Genomic DNA, 13603 nt, shown 5'->3' on the forward strand with positions numbered 1-13603 from the left:
AAAAGTGATTCAATTATTATAAAAAAACAATTTTAGTCAGTTTAGAACTTTAAAGAGATTCACAGCACTTGTAAGAACATCAACAGAAGTTATTTCAAAATGCTTGCATAGTAATTAGTCAGCTACAGGCCTAACGTGAAATACCGTTAGGCCTACACAGAAACATAAAATTTGAACAATAGTAGGTCACAGACAAAACAAGTAGGTGCAGGGCCACTGAGAGGATAATTTGGGCCCGGTACCAATGGGATACTCGGGCCCCAAATCAAGACATTTCTAAGGAAAAAACACTATATCCAAATGTGCATTGTAAAAGATCACAAAAACATTAGCCTACTGTACTATTGTTTCAATTGCATGGCGAAAATTCAAGCTCTCAGCATTGGTCACCTGCTGTGACAACACACCGCATAGAATATGACACGATAAGATAACGCATGAATGGATGTAGGTTAACATGTGACGTTTGGCTTAGCGCGTTCGCGCGAGAAACTAAATTAGTCTCGCGCTTGTCTTCAGATGATCTCACATTTTTTGTAAGTTACACGATTCATTTTGGTTGAGTTACAGGACGGTCGTTTATTTTGCTTATCACTAGAGTTGAGAAAATGAAGAAATAAAACGAAAAGTGCACAATTGTTTCTTATGATTTGCATGGCGTTAAAAACTTAGACCAAATAAAGGAAGGAGAACAAGCCCGTTTGCGCACAAACACAACACTAAGAACAAGCAAAAGATTAATTATCACTGAAACCGCCGCTTTCATTCTCGCATGGCATGTCGAGAGGCAACCATACGCTCTCACAATAGGGGGTCGAACCCACAACTTCACACACGTCTTTACCATTTCAAATGCAGCCGTGGTGGCCACCAGCCACGATCGGTTCAGCAGAAAGCAAAGTAGGCGACAATTTTTTCACTGTTGGAATATTCATTTCAGATTCAACCATTAAACATTGAAATCGAAGTTAAAGCTGCAGTCCGGCTTGTGAGATGCTTGAATGAATGTTCAGGTTTACGAGTGCATATCGATTAGTCAGAATACTCTGCTAATTTTTTAAAGCAGTAATCAACATTACCACCCGGTATTAAACCTATTCCACCATCACCTTCTTTCCTGTACTTCGGGTTAAATTTCAAATCCACTAGCTTCAATACCCCCAAACTTTCCAGACGAAATATTTCTTTTTCAACTTCCATGTTAAAGTCGAAAATATCTTTAGATATCAATCTTCGCAATTCAAAGAAAAGTAATCCCCCAACACGTACAGCATTGACGAAGTGCTTCAGCGATAATGCATTAACCCAACCTGGCCAGAAACAACCACTTGCAATTACTACGTCATAATTGCCTTTTGACAACTCTGGTGGCATAGATGTGTCTGGTTCAATTATATGACAAAAAAATTGACTGTAAACACCTTCTTTTGTTTTGGCGACTTCCAACATTTTAGAAGAACCATCTTGAGCATCTATTTGACCTTTGAACCCTCTATGACGCAAGTATTCGCCTACCCATCCAGTACCAGCACAAATGTCCAAAACTTTACATTTTGTCATAATGTCATTTCCCACTTTGCTGAGGAACAAGTCAGCGATCGACTCATGCGCATTAAACTCTTGGAAATGAAGATCGTTGTCGTAATCCTCGCTCCATTCATTATAGGTAGATATCACGCCTTTTATATTCTTGCTTTCTTCACCGAGTTTCAAAACATATTTGTGGAAACTTTGTTTACGCTTTTCCTCCATCAAATACGTAGGTTCGGAAAGAAAAGCCACCGATTCAAACAATGCAGTCTAATAAAAGTTGCTGTTTTCCTTTCAAGCAGAAAAAGTATTAGAATGAAGGTTGTAACTACACGCCTGCAACAATTCAGGGGCTTAGCTACGGAGCGAATCTCCCCCAAAAATATGTTTTAATACTATTACAATGTTTTAATATCTTTGTAATTCACGTTGAATGACGTTTTCCCCCCACCAGTTGATTTTGCCCACCAAAAATTTTCTTTCTGGCAACAATTATTCATATCAGGCAACCCTGAGACTTTTGTCAAAAACACCGATCAATTCAAAACGTATTTGAAGCTTATAACAATTGAACAATCGTTTATAAACGACTCAAATGTTTTGTTGAGAGCAACCTGTCCATACAAATTGATTGGGCAATGCGTTCAAATGCAGTCGAGGAAGTTTATGACCATTGAGGTTAATTATGGCGTTTAGGCTACTACTTAGGCTGCATTTTATATGACTATAACAAGTAACATTTTCTTTTAACGTTTAAAGAACTGATAGCAAAACAAAAAAATATAAACATAAAACGAATATTACTTAAATGCAATAAATTGGCGCTGATAATGGGCATAAGTTATCCACTAAATAAATGGCCTATCAATTAACCATGGCGTTTTGGCTACTACTTACATTTTATACATATAAGTAACCAAATAACATCTTTTTTAAAATTGAAAAAGAATGATTTTAAAGTATAAAATAAAATATAAAACGCATATCATGTAATGCAGTCAATTGGCGCCGGTCTGTGTTTCTACGAACATAATACAGTTATACACTAAATTAATGGCATATTACACAACAAAACGATCAAATTTATATTCATGGTTAGATAGCCAACGCTACAAAACTGATGAGTAGAAAGGTCTATCTATCCCTAACATCAAAATGTTGACCACCACACTTCATTTTATCAATACTGTATATTACCGTAACAATGCATATATTTTCTACTTTGTATGAAAAATAAAGTGTGTAAATTATTACAAAAATGAGCGTGCTGAATGTTTCATATCCTACTAAACAAATACAGTATATCTTACGTTGATGTTACATCATGGAGGACTAAAAAACATGCAATTATCTGAGCAACGGTGTGTCTTGGAAAACTATGGATAACTACATCGACTGGTTTTATAATAATTAAATGTATATATAAATAGTCTTAGACATGCAAAACAAAGTAACTTTAACGGGTATAACATATTTTACTTATATCAAAGAAAACATACATAAAGTTTTAGAAGTTCACTGCAGCAACAACTGCAAACGACAGTTCCGTAACGGCCTCAACCAGTGGCTCAAACAATTATTTGACCTACTTGTTATTACTCTTGTGCCGCTGGTTGAGGTTCTGCTGTTCAGTTCGGAACTATCGTTTGCTTTAGTGCAATGAGCTTCTAATGTTCACCCCCATTTTGTTCATGTTGCAGATGTAAAATAAAGCTATTCCTGATGAGTGATGAGGGGACATTGTTGTGTTGAAAATGTTGGAAAGTTTATTTTAATCATGTTGTATGTTTTCTTTGATTAAAAAAAAATGTTAATTAAACCCATTGGAGTTACTTTGTTTTGCATGTCTGTGGTACAACAAAACTAACTCTCTACCAAACCTATACATTTAAATAAGCCGGAAAATTGACTGTGATTTATTAGATAAGTCTACAAAACTAAAAAAAAGCTCTTTTTGATTCATCTACGATCTACATTTCAATCAAGTGATAATCTAACCAGTATATTCTGATAATTTTTCAAAGCAATATTGCATACTACCAAATACTGCATCCTTTTCCGTTTCATCATCAACATTTTTGAATTTGGAGTTGTAATACACATCGACAAGCTTCCAAATACCCATATTTTCCAGACGAAATATTTCTTTTTCAAATTCCATGTTAAAATCAAAAACTTCTTTTGATATTATTCTTCGCAATTCAAACAAAATTAACCCCCCAACTCGAACAGTATTGACACAGTGCTTGAGAGACATCGAATCGACTCGTCCTGGCCAGAAGCAACCGCATGCAATTATTGCGTCATAATCACCTTTTGACAACTCTGGTGGCATGTGTGTGTCTGCTTCAATCATGTGACAATATACTCGACTGTAAACGCCTTCTTTTGCCTTGGCGACTTCCAGCATTTTAGGTGAGCCATCTTGAGCATCTATTTGACCTTTGAACCCTCTATGACGCAAGTATTCGCCAACCCATCCAGTGCCAGCACAAATGTCCAAAACCTTACATTCTGCAGTCAAGGTACTTCCTATTACTTTAAGGAATAAATCCACAAGTGACTCGTGTGCAATATATCCTTGGGCATGAAGGTCACCATCATACTTCTCACTCCATTCGTTATATATAGAAATGGCACCTTTGGTGTTTTTGCCAATATCACCGAGCTGTGAAACATACTTGTGAAAGCTTTCATCATGTGTTTCCTCCATGGTGTTATTGAAGTATATCAAGCCAAGATAGCACTGGTTTTTTACTTTAAACAATTAAAAACTATTTTCCTTTCAGAAAAAACAAAACATTGTCAATATCCAGCAATGAAATTCAATATATATAATATATATACAATACATGATTAAGAACAAAATCAAGGTGATGAATTTTATTTTAAAATGGCAAAACTAGTGACTGCATGACTTTATAAATACAATATATAAATCTTTACATGGCAAAAAGTCTGTTAATGATGGCAAGAAAAAAAAATCTACATGGTGAAGAATATAGGGGTACACCAAAAAAGAAAGGACTACTGGCTAGAGTTGGTGAGAGAAGATATCAGTGCAAGAAATCAGGATAGAATAAACCCTAACAACAAGGAAGCATGGCGAAAGAAATGCAAAAACTAGCGGACCCCTGCTAGCGAGGACAAATGCTAGGTCTCATCTACTAAAGAAGGGACTAAACTAAAGGATGATAATGAAAGTGTGCCATCTACTTTGAAACAGCGTTTTGAAACAATCATACCAAACACGGAAAATTCGAGAAAATATAGTTAGTGTTTAGGGATAGAAGTTACTCTGTCAACAATGAGAAGACAAAACTCAGCAACAAAACAGCATTTAACACCATAAGAGCAACAAAATTGCAAACGTTTTCGGCTATACATCTAGCCCTTATTAAGCGTTTGAAAGAAACTAATTCTACAATATGAATTATATACATATTAAATAATTAAATATGAATTACGAGAGATGTATAGCGAAAAACTTGTGCTATTATGTTTTATTTATTATGTTCAAACGCCTTGCTTCGTCAGCATACAGTTTCTAATTTTTTAACACACTGTACAGTAGCCTATATGCATTGCATAGCATGCCTGCCCAGTGCCCACTCATCATAACATAAACACTTATCTTGAAATAAAACATTAAAACCAAAAACTGAGTCTAACTGGATAAAAAGTCAACATTGCTATCTTTAATGCCATATGTAGCATTGTAGCCTGTGTGAATTGTTTACGGTAATTTTCAGTCATCACATCCTGAAGACACAAATATTAATGCAAAAACAAATTTGAATGCTAAAATAAAACCACATATGAAAAATGGCTACATACACAATCATCTTCAATTCTTCATTCATTAGCATATTGTTCATAAGGCACAAACTTACTGGACAGTGAAACAACTACGCATCAATGAAGGCACAAGGCACACCAGTTTCATGACAGTGATCCCTTTACAATCAGGCGTGCATAAATTTATTTTTTAGTGAAATCTCATTGACCAACTAATTTAAAACACGCCAGTAAATTTCAACAATATTGCCAAATGAACAAACTGTGCCACGCTGACAAGTGCAGATGCTAAAGTTGAAAACAGTGTGCCCATAGGCGTCGATTTTTTTCTTATAAGAGAGGAATTCTGGGTGGGCAAGAGTTTTCAAACAGATTTCATTTTTGAATGTGTATGTTCGCAAATTCGCAATGGTTAGTCTTTCTCACAAAGACTGCGTTTAGCGTCGCTGCAGCAATTAGGCTTTAATAGGTTTGATGTTTGCTTTCTTATGAGCGCTGCTAAACTAAACAAACTTCTTTTATGTTTTCCTTTGCAACCTAAAAAGCGTGTGACTCGTGACCTGTTATCTTTAAAGTGACGCCTTCGGATTTGCTCCAAAATGTTCGGACAAGTGACTGCTGACTGTGCGAATATTGCGGTTTATACTGCTTAAACGTATCAATCGTTTATTTGAATCAAAACCTGAAATCCCAAACCAAATCCAATCTAATGTTAAGTAAAAACATTGGTTAAACGTATACCGCTTAAAAGAATAAGTCGGATAAAAGCATCATGATTTGCTTCATGTTTGCCTACTTCATTCATTTAATCGTATAATTGTACCCGTAAGCAAAAGTCTGCAATTTTCAAAGGCGAAATAAAGCAAAGGTGTGACAGACGCAAGCGATCAAAACAAAGGCAAGTGTCTGTAATCCCAGGCCATAATCTTATGTGCTAGACATCCCACTGCAAACAACCAATTTTCGCACAGCTGGGTTTCATTAAAACAGAAGAGCAGACAAAAGGAATAATCACACTTCCTAATAAAGAAGTTTAAATGCTTTTAATGTCATCCATCGGCGACTGGCCTTCCAAGGAATGGACGCCGACGAATTATTTATTTCGGCTTGAGAGGGAAACATGTCCAAAAGTTTAAACCAGAAAACTTTGGAGAATTTTTTTTAAATTGCTGAATAAAAGTAGCCTACTGTTGTGAAATGCAGTGCGTAATTTCATTTGTGCAGTTTCGTTCAATTGAAGAACACTGCAAAATAATTATGTTACCAGACAGCGCAAAAAACTTGAAAAAAAAACCTTTGTGATTTCAAAACAAACAACAAGTGTGAGCTGTGTTTTTCTACCATACCCCTATTTTTGTAGGCCACATTCCGTTCTCAAAACTACACAGCTGGTAGGCTAAAAATAGCACGCTTGAATCAAAAACTTCAACGGCCAAAGTTCGCGTTGTGACGTCACAGAGATCGGTGAGATGAAAACAAGTCTGATTGCAGCAGTTTGCAGAAAAATGCTTTGATCGTTCAAGCTCTTCCCAGTCAGCAAAGCTGGTCTTTTTTACATTGATTCAACGTCTGCAGACAATAAATCAATGTAAAAAGAACCAGTTTTGCTGGCTGCAACATATCGCATAGTGTTATGTAACAGAAAACTAGTAAACTCTTTAAAGTTTAACCAGAATTGTAAACAGTTGTAGGAAGTATCAGTTTGTAATGTGCGTTGCAGCCTAGTCAGCATAGACGTCTTCTCAACAATTATGCCATTCACCACGAACCTTTTTTTTAGCAAATTGGTTAAACGAATCAATCGTATAATCGTATCAAAACGTCTGGCAAATAGGTGATACGATTAACCGATTTCGTCTGTATTTCTTTTTTAACCTCTAAATTGTAATCAAAAACATTTTGTTTCACAACTCTTCTTAATCCAAAAACAATCCACCCACCGACTCGAACAGCGTTTACCAAATGCTTCAATGACTTCCAATGCAAACGGTTTGGCCAAAAGCAGCTACATGCAATTACCACATCATAATTACCTTTTGACAACTCTACAGGCATAGAGATTTCAGGTTTAATTATATGACAAAACATTTGACTGTAGACTTCCTTCATCTTGGCAACTTCAAGCATTTTTGAAGATCCATCATGAGCATCGATTTGACCTTTGAAACCTAAACTCTTCAAATATTCCCCAACTAAACCTGTGCCAGCGCAGACATCTAAAATTGAACAGTTTGTAGGGATCTGCTTTTCCATTTCCATTGCTTTTGTCAATAGATTAACAAGAGTCTTGAAAGTGTTGAACTCAAAAAAGTTAACATCTTTATCATAATCTTTGCTCCAATCATCATAAGCAGATATTATCTTCTCAACACTTTCGCCTTCAGCTTTTTCAAGTTCAGAAATATGGTTGTAATAGCTTTCTTGACGCTTAACCTCCATTGAAAGTAATGTTTATATGCAGTTCACACAACTCAACACGGCATTTAATCATTAAAGAAACTGCTTGATCAAAAACATTGAAATTAAAACTGTAATAAAATTAGTAGGCCTGAGTAAAGTAGATGCTTGTGTTCTCCGCCTTTGTATGTCGCTATTACGCAAAATGAGAAACCAAACATGTGGGATAGAACTGAATAATGAACTTAAACAAAAGCTTTTTATTAATAAACTCAACAACCAGTATATATATACTTTATTACAACCAATGAAAGCATTTGTCACCAAAATAGGCTTTGTCAGCAACTTATGGTAATAAATATTTAAGAAAAGATATTTGTGTTGCAAATTTGGCACACTCAGTTGCTTTTAGTGTTTTCACTCAACAGCACACACAATACAAGCATATTAGACTTATGGTGGTAATACTATGCTACGACAAAGAAGAAAAACATTGGCACTGCACTGTTTGGCAACTAATTGATGATAGGTGTTTCGTCTGTTTCAAATAGAGAGCATTATAGGAAATGCTTCAGCTGCAATATGTTTCTAAGTGAAGTATCTCAACTTGATAACTTATTGTGAAATTCTACCACGATAGCTTGGCTGGTTAGCGTGTGACTTTGTGAACGAAGAAGCTTCAAGATCAAGCAGCGTGAGGCGGTGGCTCGACTCTCGGGGTCTGCGCTTGAGCAACACACGTTAAGGACTGCTCTCCATTCAGCGGCATCTAATGCATGGAATAATTCCTCGGCAACAACATTGCAACAATCAGAAGCTTTACTCTGTCAACCTCGGTGACCATGCCTGCGTGAGTTGTTCAAAGCCTCTACAACAGTGGTTCCCAACCTGGGGTTCGCGGACCCCTTGGGGATCAGTGAGAAAGCATTTGGGGGTCCGTGATTACCTTGATGAATTTTGGAAAAAAAAATAGTTCAATATGACCGGATAGAGCACCAGCTATGCTCGGAAACAAATCCGGATTTGTTGCTTTAGTAAAAAACGAAGCTCCTCGCGTGGTTGTTACCCATTGCTTCTTGCACAGGCACGCTTTAGCAGGAAAAACTTTACCAGCAAGTCTCAAAGAAATTCTGATGAATTGCGTGAAAGTTGTTAATTTCATCAAAAGCAGAGCTGTAAACCGCGGTACTTTTAAAGCGCTCTGTCAAGAAGTAGGGTCAGATTACGAAGTATTTTTGTTATCATTCTGTACTTTTGTATCATTCTGAGATACGTTGGTTATCTAGAGGAGAAGTTTTAAAACGACTGCAGCAGCTACAAAAATGAGGTATCAACTCCTTTGAAAGCAATACGAAGTCCCCTCTCAAAATTGTTTGAGAGTAAAAGTTTTCCATGCGGCATGGCCTATTTAGCCGATATTTTTGGTCATATTAACAATGTTAATCGTGGCATTCAAGGACCAGGTGTGACAATAATTGATGCAGCTGAAAAACTGAAAGCGTTTTTAGCCAAGTTGCCGGTTTGGAAACGCAGATTGGAAGCAGGTAATTACGCTAACTGTCCAATGTTAGAAGATCTTATCTTGATAGATGAAACTCAAAGAGAATGTACTCTTTTGATCTCTATAAAAGAAAAATTTTGCGCACACTTGGAAACCTGCAAATCTCATTTCAACGTTATTTTAATTTAGAACACCTGCCAAACGAAGTTATAACATGGATTCAAAATCCTTTTTTTTGACTTGAGCAACATTAGCGATTACGATCTCAGTAAAGATGACCTAATTGATTTGAGATCAAAAGGGTTATTACGCATTGAATTTCATTTAAAAACTGTGGAAGAATTTTAGTGCTCACAACTGCAAACCTACCCATTCTCGGCAAAGCAAGCGATTATTGTTTTGTTACCATTCATAACCACTTACCTTTGCGAGGCAGGATTCTCAGCTCTTGTTACAATAAAAACTAAACATCAAAATCACCTGGACGTTGAAGATGGCATGCGTGTTGCATTGTCAAAAACTCAAGCACAGTTCAGTCGTTTAGTACAGGAAAGGCAACAACAGCCCTCTCATTAAATTTGCTTACGTTGAAAAGTTTCGGCATGGCACTTTGGGTCACCTTAATATTTAAATACTGCTGACATTTCTTGAACAATTCATTCATTTTCTTATTTGAGCAACTGTTTAACCTGATATTTGCCGCAGGAGTCATAGCGGCAATGCAATATGACAGTAGGCTACAGTAGTTGAGTAGCATAATTATTACAATAGTCAATAGTATGTTAATTGAGTTTCAAGCAAAATTTAGGTAAGGGTCCGTAGAATTAATAATTTGTCTAAAGGGGTCCGTGACAGCAAAAAGGTTGGGAACCACTGCTCTACATGTACCGGTATACCGGTGCAATACATGCAAAACTGCCAGGATTAAGCTCTGCAAGAAGCTTTCCCAGTTCGAGGATAAAAATTCAATTAATCAATGATTTCTTTGAATTGAAAGTTTTATCTTCTTTTTTGCAACAGTTGGTGAGAATGCTTTGCAATTACATGATCCTGGTTTGATTTCTGTTTTAGGCTGGTTGACAAAATACCGCCTACTTTTATACAGCTGTGTGAATTTTAAAGAGGCTTACAATAAGCTTGAAACACAGCTTGTTTTACATCCACATTACAAGGTTTGGCAAACGAAGGCACATTATTAGCGCACAATACAAAACTCTATTTGTCTTTTTACATCACAATACAAATTTAACATCAGCATAATTACAAATCAAGAAGGCAATTGACCTGCAGGAGCATCCATGCTGTGAAATGATGAGAAACTCAAAAACCTGCTTTTGGTTGAAAGAAGAAGAACATAAGTAGGCTTATAAATTGATGGGCTTTCATGAGCAAACATAACATCAACAATAAAGAGAAAAAAACATTTATTTGGTCTGCTGCGACAATAGTACGGTAGTAACGGTACAATTGTACACAACACGAATAAAACAGCACTATAACACTCTAGGTACTACAACAGATGTCGTAAACAGAACTACAAACTGTACTTTTGTTTGCCTGAACTGCATTGCTTATGTTGTCCGATTGCAAGCTTTCGTCTTAACAAATTGCAAACTGCAAAACTGTGAGATCTGCATTTCGCAAGAGCATTGCTGCAACCACCGTCATTCTGACAGAATAGTTTTTCCGCTTTCCGCCTAAAAAAGTCATCCGTGAATAAGTGCGAGGCATAAAATGCGACCTGACATAGCTTCGAAAAACCTTAAATAAAACAATAACTCGCAACACGTGCCACTTAAATTTTACATGCATCGGATTCAGTATTAAATTACCTTTCCAGGGATGTGCACCAATAGGTGGGCATTTGCAAGGAACTCCCAGCAGAACGCTTCAAAGATGGAGGATATATTTACTATAAACATTAAAACAATACGATGTTTGCATAATGGACACCACTTCAAACATCTTCAAATAGAACTTTAATCCGCAACACGTGCCACTTAAATTTTGCATGCATCGGATTTAGTATTGAATTACCTTTCCAGGGATGTGCATCAATAGGTGGGCATTTGGAAGGAACTCCCAGCAGAACGCTCCAAAGATGGAGGATATATTTACGATAAACATTAAAATAATATGATTTTTGCATAATAGACACCACTTCAAACATCTTCGAATAGAACTATAATCCGCAACACGTGCCACTTAAATTTTGCATGCATCGGATTCAGTATTAAATTACCTTTCCAGGGATGTGCACCAATAGGTGGGCATTTGGAAGGAACTCCCAGCAGAACGCTTCAAAGATGGAGGATATATTTACGATAAACAGTAAAATAATATGATTTTTGCATAATTGACACCACTTCAAACATCTTGAAATAAAACTTTAATCCGCAACACGTGCCACTTAAATTTTGCATGCATCGGATTTAGTATTGAATTACCTTTCCAGGGATGTGCATCAATAGGTGGGCATTTGGAAGGAACTCCCAGCAGAACGCTCCAAAGATGGAGGATACATTTACGATAAACATTAAAATAATATGATTTTTGCATAATAGACACCACTTCAAACATCTTCGAATAGAACTATAATCCGCAACACGTGCCACTTAAATTTTGCATGCATCGGATTTAGTATTGAATTACCTTTCCAGGGATGTGCATCAATAGGTGGGCATTTGGAAGGAACTCCCAGCAGAACGCTCCAAAGATGGAGGATATATTTACGATAAACATTAAAATAATACGATTTTTGCATAATAGACACCACTTCAAACATCTTCGAATAGAACTATAATCCGCAACACGTGCCACTTAAATTTTGCATGCATCGGATTCAGTATTAAATTACCTTTCCAGGGATGTGCACCAATAGGTGGGCATTGGGAAGGAACTCCCAGAAGAATGCTTCAAAGATGGAGGATATATTTACGATCAACATTAAAATAATATGATTTTTGCATAATTGACACCACTTCAAACATCTTGAAATAGAACTATAATCCGCAACACGTGCCACTTAAATTTTGCATGCATCGGATTTACTTTTGAATTACCTTTCCAGGGATGTGCATCAATAGGTGGGCATTTGGAAGGAACTCCCAGCAGAACGCTCCAAAGATGGAGGATATATTTACGATAAACATTAAAATAATACGATTTTTGCATAATAGACACCACTTCAAACATCTTCGAATAGAACTATAATCCGCAACACGTGCCACTTAAATTTTGCATGCATCGGATTTAGTATTGAATTACCTTTCCAGGGATGTGCATCAATAGGTGGGCATATGGAAGGAACTCCCAGCAGAACGCTCCAAAGATGGAGGATATATTTACGATAAACATTAAAATAATACGATTTTTGCATAATAGACACCACTTCAAACATCTTCGAATAGAACTATAATCCGCAACACGTGCCACTTAAATTTTGCATGCATCGGATTTAGTATTAAATTACCTTTCCAGGGATGTGCATCAATAGGTGGGCATTTGGAAGGAACTCCCAGCAGAATGCTTCAAAGATGGAGGATATATTTACGATAAACATTAAAGTAATACGATTTTTGCATAATAGACACCACTTCAAACATCTTCGAATAGAACTATAATCCGCAACACGTGCCACTTAAATTTTGCATGCATCGGATTCAGTATTAAATTACCTTTCCAGGGATGTGCACCAATAAGTGGGCATTTGGAAGGAACTCCCAGCAGAATGCTTCAAAGATGGAGGATATATTTACGATAAACATTAAAATAATATGATTTTTGCATAATTGACACCACTTCAAACATCTTGAAATAAAACTTTAATCCGCAACACGTGCCACTTAAATTTTGCATGCATCGGATTTAGTATTGAATTACCTTTCCAGGGATGTGCATCAATAGGTGGGCATTTGGAAGGAACTCCCAGCAGAACGCTTCAAAGATGGAAGATATATTTACGATAAACATTAAAATAATATGATTTTTGCATAATTGACACCACTTCAAACATCTTGAAATAAAACTTTAATCCGCAACACGTGCCACTTAAATTTTGCATGCATCGGATTTAGTATTGAATTACCTTTCCAGGGATGTGCATCAATAGGTGGGCATTTGGAAGGAACTCCCAGCAGAACGCTCCAAAGATGGAGGATATATTTACGATAAACATTAAAATAATACGATTTTTGCATAATAGACACCACTTCAAACATCTTCGAATAAAATTTTAATCCGCAACACGTGCCACTTAAATTTTGCATGCATCGGATTTAGTATTGAATTACCTTTCCAGGGATGTGCATCAATAGGTGGGCATTTGGAAGGAACTCCCAGCAGAACGCTGCAAAGATGGAGGATATATTTACGATA

The 13603-nt window shown here is 36.5% G+C and overlaps 3 protein-coding genes across 3 annotated transcripts; all 3 read right to left on the reverse strand.

Moving 5' to 3' along the window:
- LOC145781942 (malonyl-[acyl-carrier protein] O-methyltransferase-like) lies at nucleotides 1–1756 on the reverse strand. Its single transcript, XM_082593642.1, has one exon. It carries the CDS (start codon nucleotides 1750–1752, stop codon nucleotides 1033–1035), a length of 720 nt encoding a protein of 239 aa, XP_082449768.1. The 5' UTR covers nucleotides 1753–1756; the 3' UTR covers nucleotides 1–1032.
- Nucleotides 1757–3523: 1767 nt separating this feature from the next.
- On the reverse strand, nucleotides 3524–4307 carry LOC145781943 (demethylmenaquinone methyltransferase-like). Its single transcript, XM_082593643.1, has one exon. It carries the CDS (start codon nucleotides 4241–4243, stop codon nucleotides 3524–3526), a length of 720 nt encoding a protein of 239 aa, XP_082449769.1. The 5' UTR covers nucleotides 4244–4307.
- Nucleotides 4308–5278: 971 nt separating this feature from the next.
- Nucleotides 5279–7767, reverse strand: LOC145781744 (methyltransferase-like protein 27). The gene is made up of 2 exons (XM_082593413.1): nucleotides 7362–7767; nucleotides 5279–5292 (listed from the first exon to the last, which is right to left on the reverse strand). The coding sequence occupies exons 1-2, from the start codon at nucleotides 7765–7767 to the stop codon at nucleotides 5279–5281; spliced, it is 420 nt and encodes a 139-aa protein (XP_082449539.1).
- Between the last annotated feature and the right edge of the window lie 5836 nt (nucleotides 7768–13603).

This window comes from Aplidium turbinatum, chromosome 13 (assembly GCF_918807975.1).
Source record: "Aplidium turbinatum chromosome 13, kaAplTurb1.1, whole genome shotgun sequence".
Lineage (NCBI taxonomy): Eukaryota > Metazoa > Chordata > Ascidiacea > Aplousobranchia > Polyclinidae > Aplidium > Aplidium turbinatum.

Excerpts from the sequence above, each read along its gene's own strand:
- LOC145781744 (XM_082593413.1), bottom strand. The coding sequence starts at position 7,767 with ATGGAGGTTAAGCGTCAAGAAAGCTATTACAACCATATTTCTGAACTT.
- LOC145781942 (XM_082593642.1), bottom strand. The coding sequence starts at position 1,752 with ATGGAGGAAAAGCGTAAACAAAGTTTCCACAAATATGTTTTGAAACTC.
- LOC145781943 (XM_082593643.1), bottom strand. The coding sequence starts at position 4,243 with ATGGAGGAAACACATGATGAAAGCTTTCACAAGTATGTTTCACAGCTC.